The following is a 20984-nucleotide window of genomic DNA, read 5'->3' as shown; positions in this document are numbered from 1 at the left end:
CTCTACGTTTTTGCTTCCTAAATAAAAGTGCTCAAAGTCAGTTTCCTAAAGCTAATTATTGCTAAAAAAATTCCTAACATTCTGCACTAGTAAAAAATTCCTCATAAATTATATTTGGAATTATTAATAAATGTCAACAAGTGGTTCGATAAATTCTGAAAAAAATTGTGCACATAAACCACTTTGGTATACCTGGAAACCTTCTAATCCGTCCTCATGCAATTTAAACACTGCTGGTATCCACACGGAATAGAATCTCCGTGAAATAAATCCCAAAACACTAGTTAACAAGTATCAACGATGTAGTTGGCGGACAAACAGCAGAAAATCCTGCAGACTAGACGAGCAACCACCGTTTCTCAGGATCCGTTACGTTGGCCAATGTTCGCTAAAGCTGGTTTATCCCATCGCAACGCAACGAAAACGCAATCGGGTTAGCGTTAGAACGCCTGTATAGGAAGTTTGCTCGAACGAGTCCCATGAGGGCGGTGAATTCTCGCGTGGATGAATCGCGATAGATCCAACAGAGGAAAATCGATTACCAGTTCGAGGATCTGTACGCGACTCACTAAGCGGAAGAGCGGAACGGTATGACACGTAGCAGCATGATAGAGAAGCCTTACATTACAGCATCAACTAACGCAACCTACAGATGCTGTGATACCCACGCTTCTGCTGTTCAGTGCTTTATACTTTTCTAAAAATTAGATATACAATAAGGTGGCATTTTTTGGTACGACATTACAATATCAGTATAGTAGAAAAGTAATAATAAAAATAATCAAATAATGGTAAGGCTTAGTAACAATAAAGCCTCATTTTTTTGTCAAAATAATAGGATTCTCAAAAATGGGGTTTTACTACCATTTGTGTCTTACTATTTTGACCAAGAGATGAAGCCTTACTGGTATTTTATTATTTTATACAGTTACCACTGTTATACCATAAAATAAGAAATGAATATAATATATATCACAGAATATCAGTAGGTGGTAGTATTAGTATGGTGATACTCAGAGTATTAGTAGTATCAGTAGGTGTAGTATAGTATTGTATATCAGTATAGTATAACAGTGGTAACTAAAATAATGAAAGAACAGTAAGGCTTCAGTTTTTAGCTAAAATAATAAGGTTCTCAAAAATGGGGCTTTACTATCATTTTGTGCCTTACTATTTTGACCAAAGAAATGAAGCCTTACTATTATTTTATTATTTTAGTTATCACTGCTATACTATACTGATATTGTAATACTATACTACACCTACTGCTACTACTAATATTCTGAGTATCACCATATTATTGTAATACTACCATCTACTGATACTCTGTGATATATATTATATTCATTTCTTACTCCTATTAAATACAAATTCACTTTGTAAAATTATGATGTCTCTGTACGTTTCTTATTTTCTAAACTTTCTTTTGTCCGCTATTGTACAATAACATATACAGATAACAAGCTTCTTACTGAACTGTTGGCAGCATTGCCTGGTTCCATTGGATACAGTAGCCTTGACAGTATATCCGAGATCGTAAAATTGGAGAGGCGTCGAAGCTTATGTACGTGTCCGAGAGAATTGACAGAAGGTTGAAAAGATATGAAAGCTCAGAGCCGGGACGCGTCAAGCGTACCAACCTAGCTGTGGTTAAGTCTTCAACTACTGTTCTTATTGCTCGGCTATTTTCTCTTCACGTCTCACGGCTTTTTTCTTTTACTACTACTACGACTCCTTTTCCACCATATTTTTTCTTTTTATCGCACTGGCATACAGTATGACATCTTTGCCTTGTGCTTTTCATTCTGCTAGCGGACCTACTCTATTTCTTCTTTCTATTTCTACTATTTTTTTTCTTTTTTTTTTTTAGTGTCCCGGACTATCGTTTTTTATTAGTGGAATATTTCCAACGACCTTACGATTTTCCTTTTTATTACTGGAGTTTCTCTTGCTACTATCAATGATTTTTCCTTTTTTATTGCTGGTATCCCTCGCTCACGTTTCTCTCCATTTCTCAAGCTTCTTTTTTTTAACTTGTATTTCAATAATTGCACAAATAACGAAGAAAAATCTCTCGTTTAATTAAAAGTTTGGTATTTCCTAGCCAATTAAACGAACTTTTAATTGGCGTTTATTATATGTAAATAATTTCATTAACTTTTCTCCCACGACATCTGTTTTCTTCTTTTCGTTCAAACATGAAATGACATCTTTTTCTCTTTTTCGTCGATAAGAATAGACCTTCTCTCACACAATATTTCCAGCAGATCTCGTTTCTTCTATGGGAAATAGAAGAATCGTCTGAGCGAACTCGTAAACATAATTCCTGCCGAGCAGTAATTTTTACGTCGATTGGAAACGAAATTTATCGCGCGTCTCCCTGCCTTTTTCTATTTGTCACAATTACTCGACCCTCTGGGTCTTTTATTCCTTTCTACGATTCTATAAAGCACCAGGAAATTGTATTTTTAATCGATGAATACGATTTTCCTCGTTCAAGTAATCAATTTCCGATATGAACTAAGAGCTTCACTCACGCAATTTTTTTTGTTATTACATTAATGCAAATGATATTAATGATTTTATCTTATCTTCTTCTTCTTCTTTTGCGTTTTATTATTGGGAATAAAATCCGCGATCACTTAGTTGCCAAGCCCAACCTAACCTCAAAATACCACTTCACGAAGCAAAAAGGAATCAAACTGACAATTACAATATTGCGGATTTTGTCATTAGATGGTAATGATAAAATTCGCAATCACTTAGTTGTCAAGCCTAACCTAACCTCAAACTTTCACTTGACGACGCAGATTAGTTGCCAACCCAATAATTATGAGGGAAATTGACAGATTTTAAGAAAGTACGACATTACAATTTTAAAAAACTAAGTATAATAACACTACGTATTAATGCAAATAATATTAGTGCTTTTATTCTGTATTTGTATTTATTAATTTCTGAAGAAATCTATGGATCTGAAATGAGTCATTAAATTAAAAATACCATCTATATTACGTTACAATTATTATTTGTCTATAGTTAATTATGTTATTTATACTATCTCATAGAAATTTTGTTCTTGTACGTGACGATTCTGCTATATATAAATATCCACAAAATTATAGAATTTTTTTTTAGACAAAATGACTAAAAGTATTCAAATTTTCCAAACTTGATTTTCTTCCAAATTTCAAAACATTAAATTAAATTAAATTAAGCTTTAACGAAACACGTGAGATGTTGAGAAAAGACGCGCACAAGTGTTCGAAAGTTTTCTGTAAATGAACTCTGTATATCTGTCGAATTTTCGAATTTGATTAATATGGGAAATTGGTTCGAAGAGAGGATTGCATTTACACGGACGAACGCACATGGTTGTCAGTTTGACTCCGGAATTCTGCAACTTGTTGCATTCCGCCAACTCGTAAACAACGTTGCAGATGCGACAGGAAATCTGCTCTCGAAATATCATTTCGCAACGATATTTCGATTTGTCAAACGAGATCGTCTGCCACTACTGGCGGCAGTAATCAGATACAATAACGAAACCAATTAACGATTTATCGTAATTAATTCTCCCTATAAATATATCTCGATAATTAAACTGATTTTATTAACCCATTTTCTGTTTTTCTTTTTTCTGTTTCAATAGATGAAACTATTATGAAGAGAATTTTATTGAAAATATTGACAACTTTATAAATCGATTTAAAAATACACGGTGAGTCAGTAGAAACCTACGCCTGCAACAATTCGTTGTGTATTGACTTTATCGAACTTATGTTTCAAACGAAATTTATTGTATCGTATTGAAGATAAAATGGAATATTGCAAAAATTCGTCTACGTGAAATCTTTTTTCTAGAAATATTTCAAATCTTATTCTTATCGATGGAAAGTAAGTTCTTCGGTTAAACACTTGACAGACTCATCGTGAGTGTGTTGAGATCGTGAAACAGACAATATTTCTCTTCGATGGAATTTTCTCTCTGATGTTATCTTCAATTTTCCTGATAAAATATATAAAATTATAGTATAAGATATGCATATTGTTTCGCTAGAAACATTGACAATTTAAAATTTAATTTCATAATAAATTCAACATTACGACAATTTCTTCCAGGATTTAAAAATAATAATAATAGTTTCTTCTATTTGTAGCCAGTATCAATTTTTATTTCCAGTAATAATTCCACACTGAATTACGTTGAATTTCATATGCAAATTTTCCTTATTTGTATACACGCATATCTATTTTTATAAATATTTAACAGATAAAAAATATCTGAAATATTTATATATTCGAAATCTCTGCTTTTCACCAAATGTTTACTCAGACAAAGATAATTTCACGGAATACAGGCAACAATTTTCTCGAAACTTTTCGCAACAAATTATTTTCAATTATTTCAGACATTTAACCATCGAGTGAGAATTTTGACTGAATAACGAACAAGCACGCGCACCTATACATTTACAAGTTATATGTAAATGTTAATGAGAAATTACGAAATCGTTGAAAACAGTGGAAAGTGGCCACTGCTTGTTCCGCCGGTTGTTACGTTGTTAATTATTAATTTATTTACGTGTTTAATTATTGATTGGCAAAAGTAATTAAATTTATTGCGAATAAACGTTGCTACTGATTCGAGCAAACATTACACGGCGTGTTGATGTGGTTACATAGTTATTGAAAAGCTTAAACAGAATAATCAGAGTCGACGAGAAATGAATGCGACTGTACAAACAATGACTCGTAAAGAATATTTCAATTGCATTGTTATAATAAAATGTTTCCATGGCAAATAATACTTGTGTGTGTTTCTATATGTGTAATGTCTTTGTTTAATAGAGAAACCCTAAAAATAATCAAATTAAAATAAAATGTTTTCATCTCCAGACAAATATCTCTCTGTGTATATTTATTTATCGTTCAATAATATGTTTCTCATAATAGAATTTTATCATTGTCATTGAATAAAATATGTAATAAATGTGTGTGAATAGTTATATAATAAAATGTTTTTATTCCAAAGGATATTTGTATAATATTTTTGTTGTATAACGTGTATAATATTTTTGTTAACAAACGAACAGTAATAAAATGCCCTTTTCTCTAGATAGATATTCCTGTGTATATTTATTTTTCAATAATAATATTTGTTATGAAAACTCATGCAAGGTTACATAATATGTAGATTGAATTTCGTTTTCGTCGTTCGTAAAAATGCACGAGCCAACTGTTTGAATTTTACATTGTACGATATAATGGGAGTCAGTTAAAAAAAAAACAAAAAGGAACTTTTAACCAGAATTGTTTCGATAATATCTTAATCTATTTTTTAAAGTAATTTTATTAAACGAATAAATTTGGAAAAATGGATAATTTCATTGAAATTTTCAAAGGGTTTAAAAAATAATATTTTCAATTTGCTTAAATCTTTTTTCGAAATTAAATTTTACTATAACAATTTTTTAATGAAATATGTAGAGATTTATTATATTTCAATTTTAATATGCTTGAAAAGAGATGGTACAAAAGATAAGATTTGTAGTCGCTTTTGGTTAAGCTTTTCTTTCAAATGAGACTTTAAAATAAAATACCATTTTTCAATCTTAATACACAATGCAGGAAAGAAGATAGTAAAAGGTTCGATTCAATTTCTCTTTTACTTTTCCTCCTGTCATCATCTATATTCTTTTCAATATAAATTTCACACAAAACATCAATTCGCTTAATGTTATTTGTACAATAGCCAGTAGAAATTTGATTAAATATCTTTCTCTGGTTTGTTAGAATTAAATTTATCAGTAATCTCTTATTACCACCTAACTCTGCCACCCTTAATTACTTCCTTGTTTAAGATGAGACAGTAAAATATATGAAAGAAAAGTTGTATAATAAAAAGAACGCTTTTCTTGTACAAAAAAATTGCTAACTTTGTAACTGTCTGCTTACAAAACGTTTTCTCAATAGACAGCTTCCAAAGTCACTCTTCAACTATCTCTTGATATTATTTCTTATACATTTTCTTCGAATTACTATTATAGGATTTTTTGATTTATTTAGAAATGTTAGAAATTAAGATTTTCAATGATTTCTATCCTATATGATAAGTTTATCGAACGATGGATCTATTTACAATGGATAAAACAGGAAACGATAGTTATTTAATATGAACTAAATACAGTAATGAGCTATAACTAAGACAACTAAATAGTTCATTCACAACTGACAACTAATAGTTTACAACTCATAACAACTCGGCAACTCAGCTTTCGACTCCCCACAACTCGACTCTCAAACTCACGACTTGACTCCTCACCACTCAACTGCCAAATCACGACTATTCAGCTCGACTCCTCATCATTCGACTGCCAAATCACGACTACTCAACTCGACTCTCCACTCACGACTCTCCAGGTAACGACCACCCGGCAAAGGCTGTCAAGCCCTTTTGGCCTAACAGCACTTAGGCTTTCTCGTAATATTGTTTATGGTTCACCCGATATTTCTTAGGCCATTTGTCCACGATACTACACTATCTACGCAAAGTATTTTCTCCAATTTAATTCATCGCCAAGCAACATAATCCTTTTTCATTTACAAGCATTGATATAGTTCCCTGCCATAAACGATATAATTTCAAGACAAAGTAACTGATGAAAATCTCCAACCAAAAGCTATGAAACTTTTTTCTAAATTCTTGTTTCAAACGATATCGCAAAATAATCTTCGGCATATTTTTCAACTAAAAAACTTGCGTCAGAGCAACATAAAACAGCTGAGTAAAAAATACTTGTTTCATGTAACGGGAGACAGGATAAATTTGCAGAATGGAAAACTACGAGGGACACGTAGAAAATTGTATAAAACACATACGCGTGCATCGTCCAATGGACGCGTTCCTGTTCCAGAAACGAGGTGTGTAAAAAAAAAAAAAAAGAAAAAAGGAAATTATTTGTTCTGCGTGCGCGGAAATGAAAAATTCTTCAGCGATGCGTCCAGTTTCATGTTGATTAAGCAATCTGGCAAATGGCTCAACTGCCGCCACAAACGGACGAGTATAACAGAATAAAAAGGACCGGTGAATATTGCATAGCAGCGTGACAGATCTAAAACGAACGACGACTCGTAAATTCCAACCAGCAGGAACGAATTAACCTTCGTTCGAATCCAGTCGTATTTTTATTAGCGACGAATTGTCTCTTTTCTCTCCAACTCGAATGGAATGAAAATTTTCAATGAGCAAACGCACGGCCAACGAGTTTCATCCATATACTGTACATCGTACAGGTTTTCCTTATGAAATACTGTTTGAGTTTCTCGTGATTATTGGAACCGTGGATATTTATGCATCCATGGGAAATTGAAAGGTGCAAACATATCCATGGAACGCACGTAACAAATCTGTAGAAACCTCCACCTCAAACAATTCGTCTTCTATCGACTTTATGAAAAAATATTTAGAGTTCCAGTTGATCTCATCGCAGAGATTATGTTATAGGTTGGCAACTAAGTGATTGCGGAGTTTGTCAATACTACTTAATGATAAAATCCGCAATCACTTAGTTGCCAATCCAATACTTTTGGCTATTAAAAAAAAAAAGAGAAAAAATAAAAAGTAATGAGACTAGTCTTAAAGAATCTATGAAATGGTCTGAAAAGAGAAAATATGAAATAAATGGTTTAGCGTAATAGTATGGATAATAGCGTTATCGGTTAGACAAAATCGGTTAGATGTTAGCAGGAGCCTGAATCTCTTCAAGCAAATCTTATCAACAGTGACTTGACGCAGGAACTGGTGAAACCGACAGAAGCAATCCTGTCTTTGGGCTATTCGTGTAATAAATTTCCGTAACAACTGGAGGCGATAGTTGCCGGAAGTGAGTTCGTAGTTTAGGTTTCGGCCCGTCTCCGGTTAATTAAAGGGAATTTATTAGCCCTGCGATGGCTCAACCTCGATACGTGATTGGAAAGCAACGCTGTTATTCTCGTTCAAGTTGACGGATAAACATCCTGACACGAACCTGGAACTTTTAGAATTTACGGAATTATCGATAGAATTCGTTAAGAAAATCCAGACACCTTGAAGAGTTGGGATATTTCGCTGGAAATATCTGTAGAATGTACAGAGTGTACGTTCACGGAATTGTACTTCCACTTTTCTCTTATTCCACTCTATTTTTTTTCTTTTTTTTTTATAACAAATGCCACGAAACGGCTTTTGAACAAAAAAATTCCATCACACGCATGTTTACAAACAAATATTTTTCCAACCTTGTATCCACATCTAAAAAATCCTGGTCAAACCAAAAACAAAGGCGATCTATTTTTCGTTGGTTAGGTCAGGCTTTTAATTTCCGGCAGCGGAAACACGTTGCCTTGTCTGGTAACGCGTTATTTTCCGAAAATATGAACGACAAACGAACAATCATCGAAGGTACACGATAGTTGCAAGGACACGCCATTGGGAAAACGTAGCACCGATTTGCAGCTCGTCCTACAGATCCACCTTTTTCTCTCTTTAATTACGCCAGGTGATTGAACAGAACAGGATTCGTTAGTCGTAGAGTTTCGATTATCGAGGCAGGAATGGAAAAGCGGCCAAAATCGAACATTTCAAAGCGATTATTGCCCGATCCGTTTTCCATCACAATATGGAAAAATTTGTCTTAACTGTACCTCAGGTTCCGTCCCACCTGAAATCCTTGTTCCAAGCTCTCCTGATCTAGGCCAGGATCTTGCCAATAATTTGCCAAATAATTTCCTAAATCGATTAGCAAAAGGTAGAGAAAATTGATGAAAGAAAGTACAAAAATGACACGAGGAAAATTTATAGAATTATCGCGGGACACCATACTCGGGATACTAATTGGTTGGCACAAGTATCAGAATGAAAGAAGACAAGAGAACGTACCAAGCAATCTTAGGCCATAGAATCTTGGGACATAGGAATCTTTGATCATAGAATCTTGGGACATAGGAATCTTAGGCCATAGAATCTTGGGACATAGAAACTTGGGACATAGGAATCTTGGGACATAGAATCTTGGGACATAGGAATCTTGGGCCATAGAATTTTGGGACATAGGAATCTTGGATCATAGAATCTTGGATCATAGAATCTTGGGACATAGGAATCTTAGGCCATAGAATCTTGGGACATATGAATCTTAGGCCATAGAATCTTGGGACATATGAATCTTAGGCCATAGAATCCTGGGACATAGGAATCTTAGGCTACAGAATCTTGGGCCATAGAATCTTGGGATATAGGAATCTTGGGATATAGGAATCTTGGGATATAGGAATCTTAGGCCATAGAATCCTGGGACATAGAAATCTTGGGCCATAGAATCTTGGGCCATAGAATCTTGGGCCATAGAATCTTGGGCCATAGAATCTTGGGCCATAGAATCTTGGGCCATAGAATCTTGGGCCATAGAATCTTGGGACATAGATAAGGATGAAACAGTGAAACGTCTCTTTGCTTAGCTGTCAAAAGACACGAACCTTCTTCGATTAACACTTAGCCAAGCAACCTATACGCTGTCCACCGCGCATTTTTCCAAGTTCGAAGATTAATGTTCACTATTTATAAAACAAAGAAATTTAAAAATGACTTAATGGGTGAATTATATTTTGCGATAATGATTTCGTTTAACAATTTCACATATTGTTTATACAAAAGAGCACGACATAACGATAAGAAAATATAGACAAACCAGAGAACAATGCCGGTTTATACGGTGAACTACACCGCAACTTTGCAATGCAGAGATGCAATCTGCATTTGAGGACAGATAAAGGATCGATTCACGAGTCAGCCGCATTGAGATAATCGCGTTGAAAAGGCAGCTTGGACCTGAGTTAATTAATTTCGAAGCGGAGGTAGGTTAGCCTTTGGTAGTTGATTCTTTCGACAGAAGTTGCCTCAACTGCGTTTAGGGCAGTTAGGTGGCTTGGATTAAAGGACCTTTTGATGGTGGACAGGTCCTCCCAATGGGATTCTCCCCAGACCATTTCAAAGACCTTGCAGAAAGAAGGTGGAGCTGACATCAAAGGGGATTCTAGATTATTTTAAATCTATAGTTGGTGTTCAGAAGTTGTTAATCAGAGAGAATTTAGAAGCAGTTCGAATCATGGCAGCAAAAAAAAAAAAAAAAAAAAAACGATACGCTAGAATCTGGAACTCGGGCTAACTGTTTTAGCTGTAGTTTGAAAGTCTTATAGTAATCTTGGAATTTAGTGATATCTGTGTAAATTTAATTTCAAAAATGCAACATAGGTAAAAGATTGTTTCTCTTATTCAGAATAGCAGAGAATACCGAATTTGGAAAATTTTATATATTTCTGTGCATTTTTCCATTAGCAGTAGATGTATCTGTTTTTCCAAATGCTAAGATTTCTGTCTGTAATTACATTTATTAGCTTTCTTGTTACCTATATTTTCGGATACATTTTAAAAGCTTGCACCCTTTTGTGTCAATTATGTTTTATTCAGAGAATTTTGTTATCAATTGCTTGTTTCAAACAATGGAAATGTATTTGGATTTTAACCGAACATTTTATAAAACACATTCAAAGTTTGAAATTTAGAACTTTCCATTAACTGTTATTCGCTTGAAGAATTTTCAGTTATGAATTTCCATTTTAAAAGCACAAATGTTCCTATTGAAATTTCATTATAATAATACAATAATTTCATTCTCATTTTCATGAAAAATTTCCTCGATCTCCTTTAACGTCCTTATTGAAATAAAAGTTTAGAGCCTATTTATAATGAAAAGTCCTGATAATAGAATATATGCCTTTAGTAACCATATCCTTTCTTAGATACAATCTTCCTTTGAATACTTATTCCATCGATAAGAACTTGGAATCAATATGTGATTAACATTTCAACGATATTATAGAATTTTATTATCCTGCCTTCGCTGACAGTAGAAAATTGCCTCTGCAAAATATTCAAAGCGTAAGAAAGGATTTGGATTGTGGAAAAGCATTTAGGCTCCTTACCTTCACTTTGCCATACTTCCAAGTGAAAAGGGCGACTGCGGGCAGGCAGGCGATGACGCAGCATTCCAGGATGAGGATAGCAGTTCTCATCAACCAGTTCAAGGATACCACACACGGTGAATCGTCCTCACAGGACTCGCAACCCTCAGCACAGGGGAGACACTCGAACACGCCATCCACGTCGTACTGATTCTCTTCACCCTAGAAATAAGACATCCAAATAGAAAATTAGAAAAATCGATTGTCATGGTACACTTGGAATGCAAAATAGAGACTAAAAGAAGATAGAAAACTAGAAAATAGGATGATTATATTTGAAATAAAAGGCAGAAATGGAAAATTAAAAAAAAAAAAGAATTAATTATTATATTTGAAATTATATGTCAGAAATATTGTATGTGGAATATATTTTTAAAGAAATTAGGTAGAAATGGATTTTGAATGATATGTTAAAAAATGTCAAAAGTATAAGAAATAGATTTATATTTTACACGCACTTGTACTATCTACATATTCATATATGTGATATAAGAAATTACATTGTATTATAATCAGGGTTCTAATTACACGATCTACTCCTCTTTTACATTGCCAAAAATGGATTAAATACTGTGCGCAATTTAAATTTCTACATTTAAAATACCATAGAATACACGTCTTTATGGAAGCCAACGAATATAGTGTTCGAATAATCCACTGTAGAAAAAGACACGAGAAAAGTACTGGGAGGAAATATTTCAAAAATACAAAAAGTACAGTATCAAGAAATATGAAAAATAGTATTTTAATCCAAAAGTGTCCACCATCGTTTTATTAAGAGTTTACTAAAAATTCTATTCTACATTTCTATTTTGTCCATTGATGCTATATTATACGATAAATATATTTTTCCAATTCCAAGCACAATTATTATTATTCAAATTACAATTTCATATTGGTAAAAATTATGGACAATTCGGAATTGTACGTCAGAAATATATTATATTTTTTATAATTTGTATTTTATTAAAATCTTTTGTTTCGAATTTCCACTTTGGCGAGCGCTAGCGTTATCTCACTTCCCCACGCCCAAACCTCTGTCACACTCGTACGCGTTCCAATATCTGTCTCTGTCTCACTCGTACGCGCTCCAATATCTGTCTCTGTCTCACTCGCACGCGCTGCAACGTCTGTCTCACTCGCACGCGCTGCAACGTCTGTCTCACTCGCACGCACTGTAACGTCTGTCTCACTCGCGCGCGCTGCAACGTCTGTCTCAGTCACGCGCGCTGCAACGTCCGTCTCAGTCACGCGCGTCACTGACCTCTCTTTTGCTCACTAGCGCTGTCTCACTCAGCCGCATCACTGACCTAAAGCTCCTCCAACTGGTTGCCATTGAAGGGCGCTGAGCCAGCGAGTTTTTTTTACTATACAGCAGGTCGCGCGTACGCACTTCCCGGAAGGAGTGGAAGGTGAAGCTTACTTTCAGGGATTTTAGCGGCACATCAATGGTAAACTTTAAAGCTGGATATCTCGAAAACGGAGCGACGTATCGACGTGAAACAAAATGGGTTTGAAAGAGCGTGATTTATGCTGTCTTTCAGGAGTGAAAAATTGACAATTTTCCTGATTCCGTGGCTCTTATTTTTCCGTACATCTTATTGCATTTTCTGCTCCTATCATTGCGGTTATGTTATTTTTCTAAATATCCGGATATCGTTTAAAGCCAGCAAGTTCAATATAGAAGAATATACAAAACTAACGGATTTGTTAACAAATTTATTGCTGGTTTATGGATAAATATGAAGATATTCGATATTAAAAAACACTTTAAAAAATACGTTTCCATAAAACACTATATAAAAACATTTTCCACAAAAGAAATATTTGATGGTACCTGGATAAATTAATTTTTTCTGACTTCTAAATACACACTGTTTAACAAAAATTTATTTTACTGCCATTTTTAATAAATAACTTACTACACACGTTTCTTCCAAATTTCCCGAGCAACGCCTGTATTTCTAAAGGAAAGATTCGTATTCCATCGAGGAAGGTTTTAGTGGAATCGTACAGGTAGTAAATCACATAAACGCTACTGTAAGCGACCATACGGCGATCGAATCGATTAACATTCGACGGCTATTCGCCACATTCTTAATCCCATCGATAGCCCGTAATTCAACGTGCCAACCAACCGGACGGTTCGTTAGCGGCCAATGTCAAAATCGGTGTCATGGAAACAAATGTGTGTCACAAATCGAAACAAATTTCTTCAGCCATAAGCAACCAAATGTGCATGATTACTTCCGCGTAAATCCGTATGGCTACAAATCATAACGTGGTAAATCGTATTCACGTTCTGGACTTAAGTTCAGGAGAATTTATCGATATCACAAATCAACGACGATGCCATTATGGTTGAGGATGTTAGGGTCAAGCTAACTACGCCCAGTTGCCATTTCCATGCGTCGTGAATGGAACCTTATGGCGCATCTCATTGCAGAATAACATGTTTATGCGAAGAGAAGATTCTATTTTACGTGTTACGATATTTATTTGTTTTCATAGGAAATTTATTTGCTACTTATATTTTTACTGACCTACTGATTTAGTGACGCGAATGGTGTCAATGATTTTACCATTTGAAACTATCAATGATTCTTGATTCAAATTTTTCTTTAAGGGAAATATTCCTTCCAAAGAAAATTTCGAATTTTTACTCTTAATGAAAATCCTCTGGAATTTGGAATTTCCACAGAATGAAAACTTTCGGCTCTTAGGAATTGCAAAAAGGGAAATTCTCGGAATCTTCCCTTCGAGCAACATTTTCTAAAATTTTATTTTGTATGAATTAGAAATTTGAACATGCTAAAAGGAAAAATTCTAAATTTTAGAAGCTTTCAAAGTTTTCGTCAACTTAGTTTTTCTAAAGAGAAAACCGTTCGAAAGGTGACAACTTTAAACTGTAAATTTTAAATTTCCAACATTCTAAATTCCAAATTACAGATTCCAAGGGTTTGAAACTTCAAATTCCAGCAAGTATAGGTTTCATAATTCAGAAATTTAAGATTCGCAATTTCAAAAATTCCAAGTGCCATATTGCAGAAATTTAGAATTCTAAATTTCAGCAACTCCAACTTCGAAAAATCCAAAAAAGAAAAAAAGAGTACTTCTTCTATAAAATAAATTTTGAAAAAGAATATCTTGCACATTTATATCTCGTAGCTCATATTAATGCAGATGATAATAATTTATTAACAGAATGAAATTTCATGTATGGCATTAGTCAGACAAATTCAAATTCGAGAGACACGTTTCATATTTGCCAAGCTAATAATTAAATTAGTCTACGGAGAGGCATACCGTGTGTCTGTCATGAATTCCAACTGCTTCCTAGCATAATTGTTCGAGTATACAGACGAAACCTTGTCTAAGTTGTTTGGAATTACAGGGAGTAGAATTTCATGAAGTTGTTGCCATGTTTACTGTTGATTATTACACACGATAAACAACGCAAATTGTTACGAAATTCTCCATATTTAATTGTACGATATTTAGATAACGATGTATGTATACAAAAAAGGGAGAAAAATAAAAGAAGAAATACTCTTCAAAATTTAAAGACAGGATGTCCTTAATAGAACTAAAAATAAATTGTTTCCATAAAAAATTCTAACAACCTATATTAAAAAAGAAGAAATAAGAAGATACTTTGAACAATGTAAAATTATTTATCAGAGCATCAAATATGAAAATTATTTCACTGCAAAAAAAAAAAATAAAAAGATATTGATGTCCTTTTAATAGAACTAAAAAATAAGTTAAGTTTCTATACAAAGTTCTAATAACCTATATTTAAGAAAAGAAAGAAATAAGAAGATATTTTGAACAATGTAAAATTATTTATCAGAGCATCAAATATGAAAATTATCTCACTGCAAAAAAGGAAACAATATTCTTCCAAATTTAAAGACAGGATATCCTTAATAGAACTAAAAAATAAATTACGTTTCTATAAAAGATTTTAACAACCTATATTTAAAAAAAAATAAGAAATAAGAAGATACTTTGAACAATGTAAAATTATTCATCAGAGCATCAAATATGAAAATTATTCCACTGCAAGAAACAATTTATTATAATTCACGATATTTCTCTTCACTGATCTTTATATTCAAGCGAAAATATTTCATGAAAGAAACTACTATTTCTTCTTGGACAATGTTTTTAATTATTCTTTCAACAAACAGATATTACTATCCACGTTGGTGTATGACACTTTGACTTGTTTGTCTGCGTCCACCGTCTGCTTCTGTTCAACGATGTAATAAGACTACGAGCACTTGAACGCGAGCTTTGTTGCAATTTTAATCCCTCGGATCGTGTCGAGTTCGTTAGCCAGATTATTAACACGTCCGCGAACGGAACGAAATTTACTCTTAATTGAACTGGTGTAACATTTCGAACCCGTGTAGCCAAGTTAATTAAGAGCTTGTTTTTTTAAGCGGATAGAATTCCAAAGAGGGATAATAGAGTGGAAAATAGCTGTGAGATTTATGAAACGCCAGTCAGACACCTAATTCTTTATCTGAAACTATTAAAGGGTAGAATTAGTTTATCAGGCGGAAAATAGAATTAGAGTGGTGATTAATTATTGTTTTACAGAGAAATTGTGAAAGTTTATTAAATTGGAGGCTTAAATTGCTTCGATCGAGCAGAAATCTTTTCACGTGACATTTCGAAGAGTTGGAAAACCTGGGATTTTCTGTTAGAAAAAGTGATTTTGGTCTAAAATTTGGCTGTCATATATAGAATTGTATGAAAAATATCTGGGGATTTTTTCGTGAAAAAAATAATTAGTTTATATAAAGTTCATTTCTTACAAATATTATTAACTTTAATTTGTTCATCAGGCAGGAAGAAGAAAAATTTTAGCTAAATGTTAATCTGGACGATTGTTCCCTTCATCTGGATCCAATTAAGCTTTCTTTATTTAGTTCATAGAAAATCGAATTTGCCTAAACGCAACCAGAGTCATGTGACAATGATAAAAATAATATTGTGTTCTCTGAAATTGTATTAAAATTCACAAACTAAAATTGTAACGCTATCCTGCCAATGAAAAACCATACATAGCAGCAATAACAATAACGCTAACAATAAATTTTATGAAAATTTCGAATAAAAAATTGTCAGAAAAATTTTGAGCTGGTCGAAACGCGAAGAAAAGAATAAAAGTAGCTGCTAAAAAGTGTTGGGAGGTGCAAACAGGCGGAGTAGACGCGGACAGCGTAAGTCAGCTAATGGAAATCGACCAGAGGTGGCAACTTTCGCATTCGCCAGTGAAATGGGTCAATCACTCGCGCGACCTTCGCGCTCAACGCGTCGTAAACATCTGTGACAAGCCGAAACGACGAAATAATTTACGTTAACAATACACTTACGTATAGAATTCGAACCCTTGACTCCGCAATGCCATGAATGATGATAATTCAAATAACATTAGGACGAAAATGCATTGGGAAGCTGGCAAAAGTGATTAGAATTCAACGAAGCACGGTTTAAATGGTTTTCTGGTTCGTTTGGTCGATTAATTGATAATCCACAGTGATGTTCCTGGCCGGTACAAGGGGAAAAAATCGATTAGAATCGGACAAGCGACGGGGATTAGTAGAATAGGGTCGCGTATGGTCGGACAAGTGGATCAATCAGTAGAACAGCTCGCCCCTTCGGTCGACAGGTGGCCACGTCAGTGGAACAAGCAGTTTATGGTCAAACAGTGGTTACCTTTCATGGAATAGCAAAGAAAAATGATAGAACCGAATGTCTTTACATCCCATGCAGGTTTTTAAATATATTTTAACACACAATATTATTTTTATACTGTAATAAGTGAGGAATATAAGAGAATAATATTATAACTAAAATTTTACAAAAGTGTTTTCTACGAGATTTCTGTGATTCTCAGCGAATCAGAATATGCTAATAATAGCTAGGAACAATTAACAAGCTAGGAAATATATTCTCTTTGTATGATATTCCAAGATAAGTATACTTTATCAAATAGAAGGCTACGGAGGAAGAATATGACAGATTTCTCATCTTTCAGATAGCAGCAGTTTCCAAGTTCAATTTAAAATTGTCAGTTAATCACGATAACAAAATTGTTTGCGCTAAATTGTCTGTTCACCCTCTCTGTAATTATAAAACTATTACTTATCATAATATTAACACTGTTATCTGTGTCCTATCAATTTTATTTCTTCATCAACTATCCATCTTCAGTCTTAACAAATCCTTCCGATTTTTACTTCCTTTCACAGTTCATTTTATTTTATATTATTCAGTGAAAAACGTCTATTAGAATCATCCAATCGATAGAAGCATACCCATATCACATTAATTTTTCACCAAGAACACGTTCGATGATGAGAAAAATATCTACAGCTACGCTGGTAGACAAATATTGGCAAGACTGTGTGCACCGTATGGGTTTCTTGAACAGTTTCAATCTGACAAGATTGATTCACGAGTCTCGCTTAGATGGATAGCAAATTCTCGTAGCAATGATTCGCTTGTCATAGGTACTCGTCAGCCGATGAGATTGCACGTCAGAAAGACACGGTGGATTGGAGACAGAGGTGACACGGGAATCGAACGGTGGCCCTGGCTGGTCGGTGATCGTTCGATATTGCAAGCTTAGTGTGTCTGTTCACTGTGACAGCGTGTCATTTCTGATTACGTCCCAGGCATTCTGACTGAAGTTTAACGCAAACCGACGCATACCCTGCGCTACCGCTGATTGCCTTCTGATTGGAATTCGCTTGTCGACGATGACGAGAGGCCTGGCCACCGCGGTCTCTACTCTAACCAGCTAGATATCTAACCTACGGGGAGGTTTTAGCGATAGATCATCGACAATCAGATACCTTCGTCCTATCGTCCCACTAATCTCTTAGAAATTAGACATCGCAGCTTGCATCTGGTATATTAGCTCCTAATTGATATCAACGGGTCACTGAGGATTTTCACTTAGGTCACTGGATTCTTGAGTGCCTCACTGAATTCTTGAGTATCTCCTTTTACATTGTACTTTGTATCCTACGGAGCAACAATTGTTAGTCATTTTTATGAAATACAAATTAAATAGTTTGCAATTTTTGACCAAAGCTCATACCTAATCGAACGACAACGGTCGAGGATGAAGGCTAGAACCGACACAAAGCTTTTCTTGACTTTGGGAAGATTTTTAGGATCCTCGAAGATCTCAGATCTTTATCCACGTATTTTACAAATAAATAATTCGAGTTTACAAGAGTTTACAAGAGTCCACGAAATCTGCAAGATTTCTAGGAACAATTACGAATTACAAATTTTGGCCAACTCTGATCTGAAGGCTTCTGTGAGAGCCTGGCTGTCGAGGAGACGTCGACGAATTGATAATTGATTTTGGTGAATTGCTTCGACCAATAGGGATTACCACTCGGTACGCTAAATGGAATCGTGAATATTCTGACACGTAGGAATTAGCTTCTGATTCCAAGAGAATAAGCTGAATTGGATAGGAAGTTGGGAAGAAGGTTCATGAGAATAGGCTCAGGCCAGAATTTTGTGTCAGTAGTCCTGTAACAATTTTAAAAGGAAGCTAACCTCGCACCTTTCGTTGTTCTCAGAGATTTTACAACTACAGTGAGCAGTCACGTGAAACAAGGAAGAATCTGAATGGGCTTTGAGTTATTATAAATTCCGGTTAAGAAGTGAATAAGAACTCAATTATAGGGTGGACCCCAGAGAGCTGTGAAGTCTTAATACCGTACAGAATTCTGGTTCTTTGGAAGTTTCAATCTCGATTGTAGCGAAGTTGTGGGGAATAAAGGAAGGCTTGAGTCAGATTTGGATTAGATCCCATTTATGTTTAAAGGTTCCAGATCAAGAAGCGAATTTGGCCCGGGAATCTAACGTATGGAACAAAGGATTAATATAGAGGATTTAATATTCCAAGTGAAATAAAATAAGTGGAATTCTAAATGAAACGAGAAATGAAATAACTCGATGCTTGTCAGCTGAAGAACGGGTAGAAGCTAAAGTAGAATTTTATAACGTCGATTCAAACACAACTTCCGAATAGTTGGCAACTTGCTCTAAACATTGGAATACTTCGATGTTAGCAAATTTTATAAGAAAGCTGAGATCACGCAAAATAGAAGGAAATTCTAAGTGAAATTCTTCCTAACAAGAAATTCTTCAATCGGATGAATACATTTTGGATACATGTTTTAATTTTCATAGTCGAACCACGTGAGAGAACAGAGCTTCGAACGAACTTCTACTGGAACCATTGTCAATCGACAATAGCCCACAATCTACCCACAATCTATCCATTCTGACTTAAAGGTCAGGCCTGAAAATAGCAGCTTTCCAATTGGATGAAACAAACGAAACGAGGGAACAACAAAAGCGAGAAAAAGTCACCAAAAGCGAACAGAAACGAGGATCATAAAGACGAGGAACGTAGTGGGGAACATTAACAGACAAATGACAATGATTCTTTTCAACGATACCCTTGGTGACGTCTATGCGACCCGTTTCACTGGCAACGTCCACTAACTAGGAAAACGAACGAAAGCAAAACCGAATCAACTGGCTTTATCGTTCTGTTTATTGTTCAGGCATTATTCCGCCGAAACAAAACATGGTTCGTCGACTACGTGGAGGAAAAAGGAAAAGTATAATTGTCTATGCGGAGGAAACTGAAGAGCTCGCAACGACGGTAATTGAGGTGCTGCATCGAATGGTCTTGCATCGCACTTTTCTCGAAATTTCGTTTTCTCTCTCGAGAGCTGCTCTGTTTTTACGATCTTTTTCCAAACATGGGAACTATCGCTAGTAGCATGCGATGACACATTGCTTTTTCTTGGGAACACGGCGACCTAGTTTGACATATGTTTGTGACGGATAGCATCATCGGTACATGTGGTTTTATATTTTTGCCAGAGCTTTTGCAACGAGTGAGCTTTGTTTCGGATTGTTTCGAAGGATTGTTTCGAAGAAACCAGTTCTTCATTTTTCGTACATTTGCAACCAACTTTCCGTCTAATCTGACAAAATCCAAACTAACCTAAATGTAGACTGTGCATGATGTAGACCCTGCTGGACCTAGTTTCTTTTTAAATTTATCACGAAACCCAAATACAAATCTAGGTTATACATGATCTCAATTTGAGATACCATCATTTCTCTTGTCATCGCTAATTTCTCATTTACGATGGAAATGCTCTTGACCGATGGTACAATGTTCAAATTCTAGTCTCGTAGTAAGTATCAGCATTTGATTGTCAACCGTCAGAAATTCTCACACGTCAAGCTTTTATTTCAACTATCGGAAACTGTGCTTAGAAAAGTAATCGAAGAATGTGCATCTATAGAAAATAATGTAGCCAATTCAAAATCGAGCGATCTCGAAAATCCCTAGAGTTCGATTGACCGTACGATAGGAACCTGCCTTACCGGCTGAGTCGTCGATGAAAAGATCTCATTTCATACGTCACACTAACCATTCGATGCGACGGGTCGACGAATTAATAACGTTTCGCTGAAACGCCAATGGGAAATCGTTTGGCCGTCCGGCGCAGGTGCGCTCGTCAAACCGGGCACATAACTCCAGATGACAGTGCGGATGACAGCGTGGCTGCTGTCGATATCCATTTTCGCGCGAAGGAACGAACGAATCGACAGACTGTCCAAGCTTCTATACGCTGGCCGTATAGGGTGCTCGAGAAAAATAGCGTTTGACCGAATAGCAGCCACAAAATGCTGAACCTTGGCCGTAACTATCACTGCACAAATGATTTATGGGAGATGTTGAAGTGTTGTTCATGGAAAGGAGATCGGAAAGTTCCTCTGGGTTGGCAACTAAGTGATTACGGATTTTGTCAATACCGCCTAATGAGAAAATCCGCAATCACTTAGTTGCCAACACA

The 20984-nt window shown here is 35.0% G+C and overlaps 2 protein-coding genes across 5 annotated transcripts in view; both read right to left on the bottom strand.

The window, feature by feature from the left end:
* The window catches only part of LOC132914510 (protein maelstrom), a 348506-nt gene that overhangs the window by 135779 nt on the left and 191743 nt on the right, over positions 1-20984 (bottom strand). The gene's annotated exons all lie outside the window — the stretch shown is intronic.
* The window catches only part of LOC132914508 (metabotropic glycine receptor-like), a 197200-nt gene that overhangs the window by 54992 nt on the left and 121224 nt on the right, over positions 1-20984 (bottom strand). For all 4 annotated transcript variants that reach the window (XM_060973683.1, XM_060973682.1, XM_060973684.1 and 1 more), the window contains one exon: positions 11023-11223. In XM_060973683.1, the coding sequence (XP_060829666.1) occupies positions 11023-11223 (201 nt within the window). The remainder of the gene's footprint in view (positions 1-11022; positions 11224-20984) is intronic.

This window comes from Bombus pascuorum, chromosome 15 (genome assembly GCF_905332965.1).
Source record: "Bombus pascuorum chromosome 15, iyBomPasc1.1, whole genome shotgun sequence".
Taxonomy (NCBI): Eukaryota; Metazoa; Arthropoda; class Insecta; order Hymenoptera; family Apidae; genus Bombus; species Bombus pascuorum.
The sequence above is the reverse complement of the archived record's forward strand: the minus strand, read 5'-3'. Positions and strand labels throughout refer to the sequence as shown.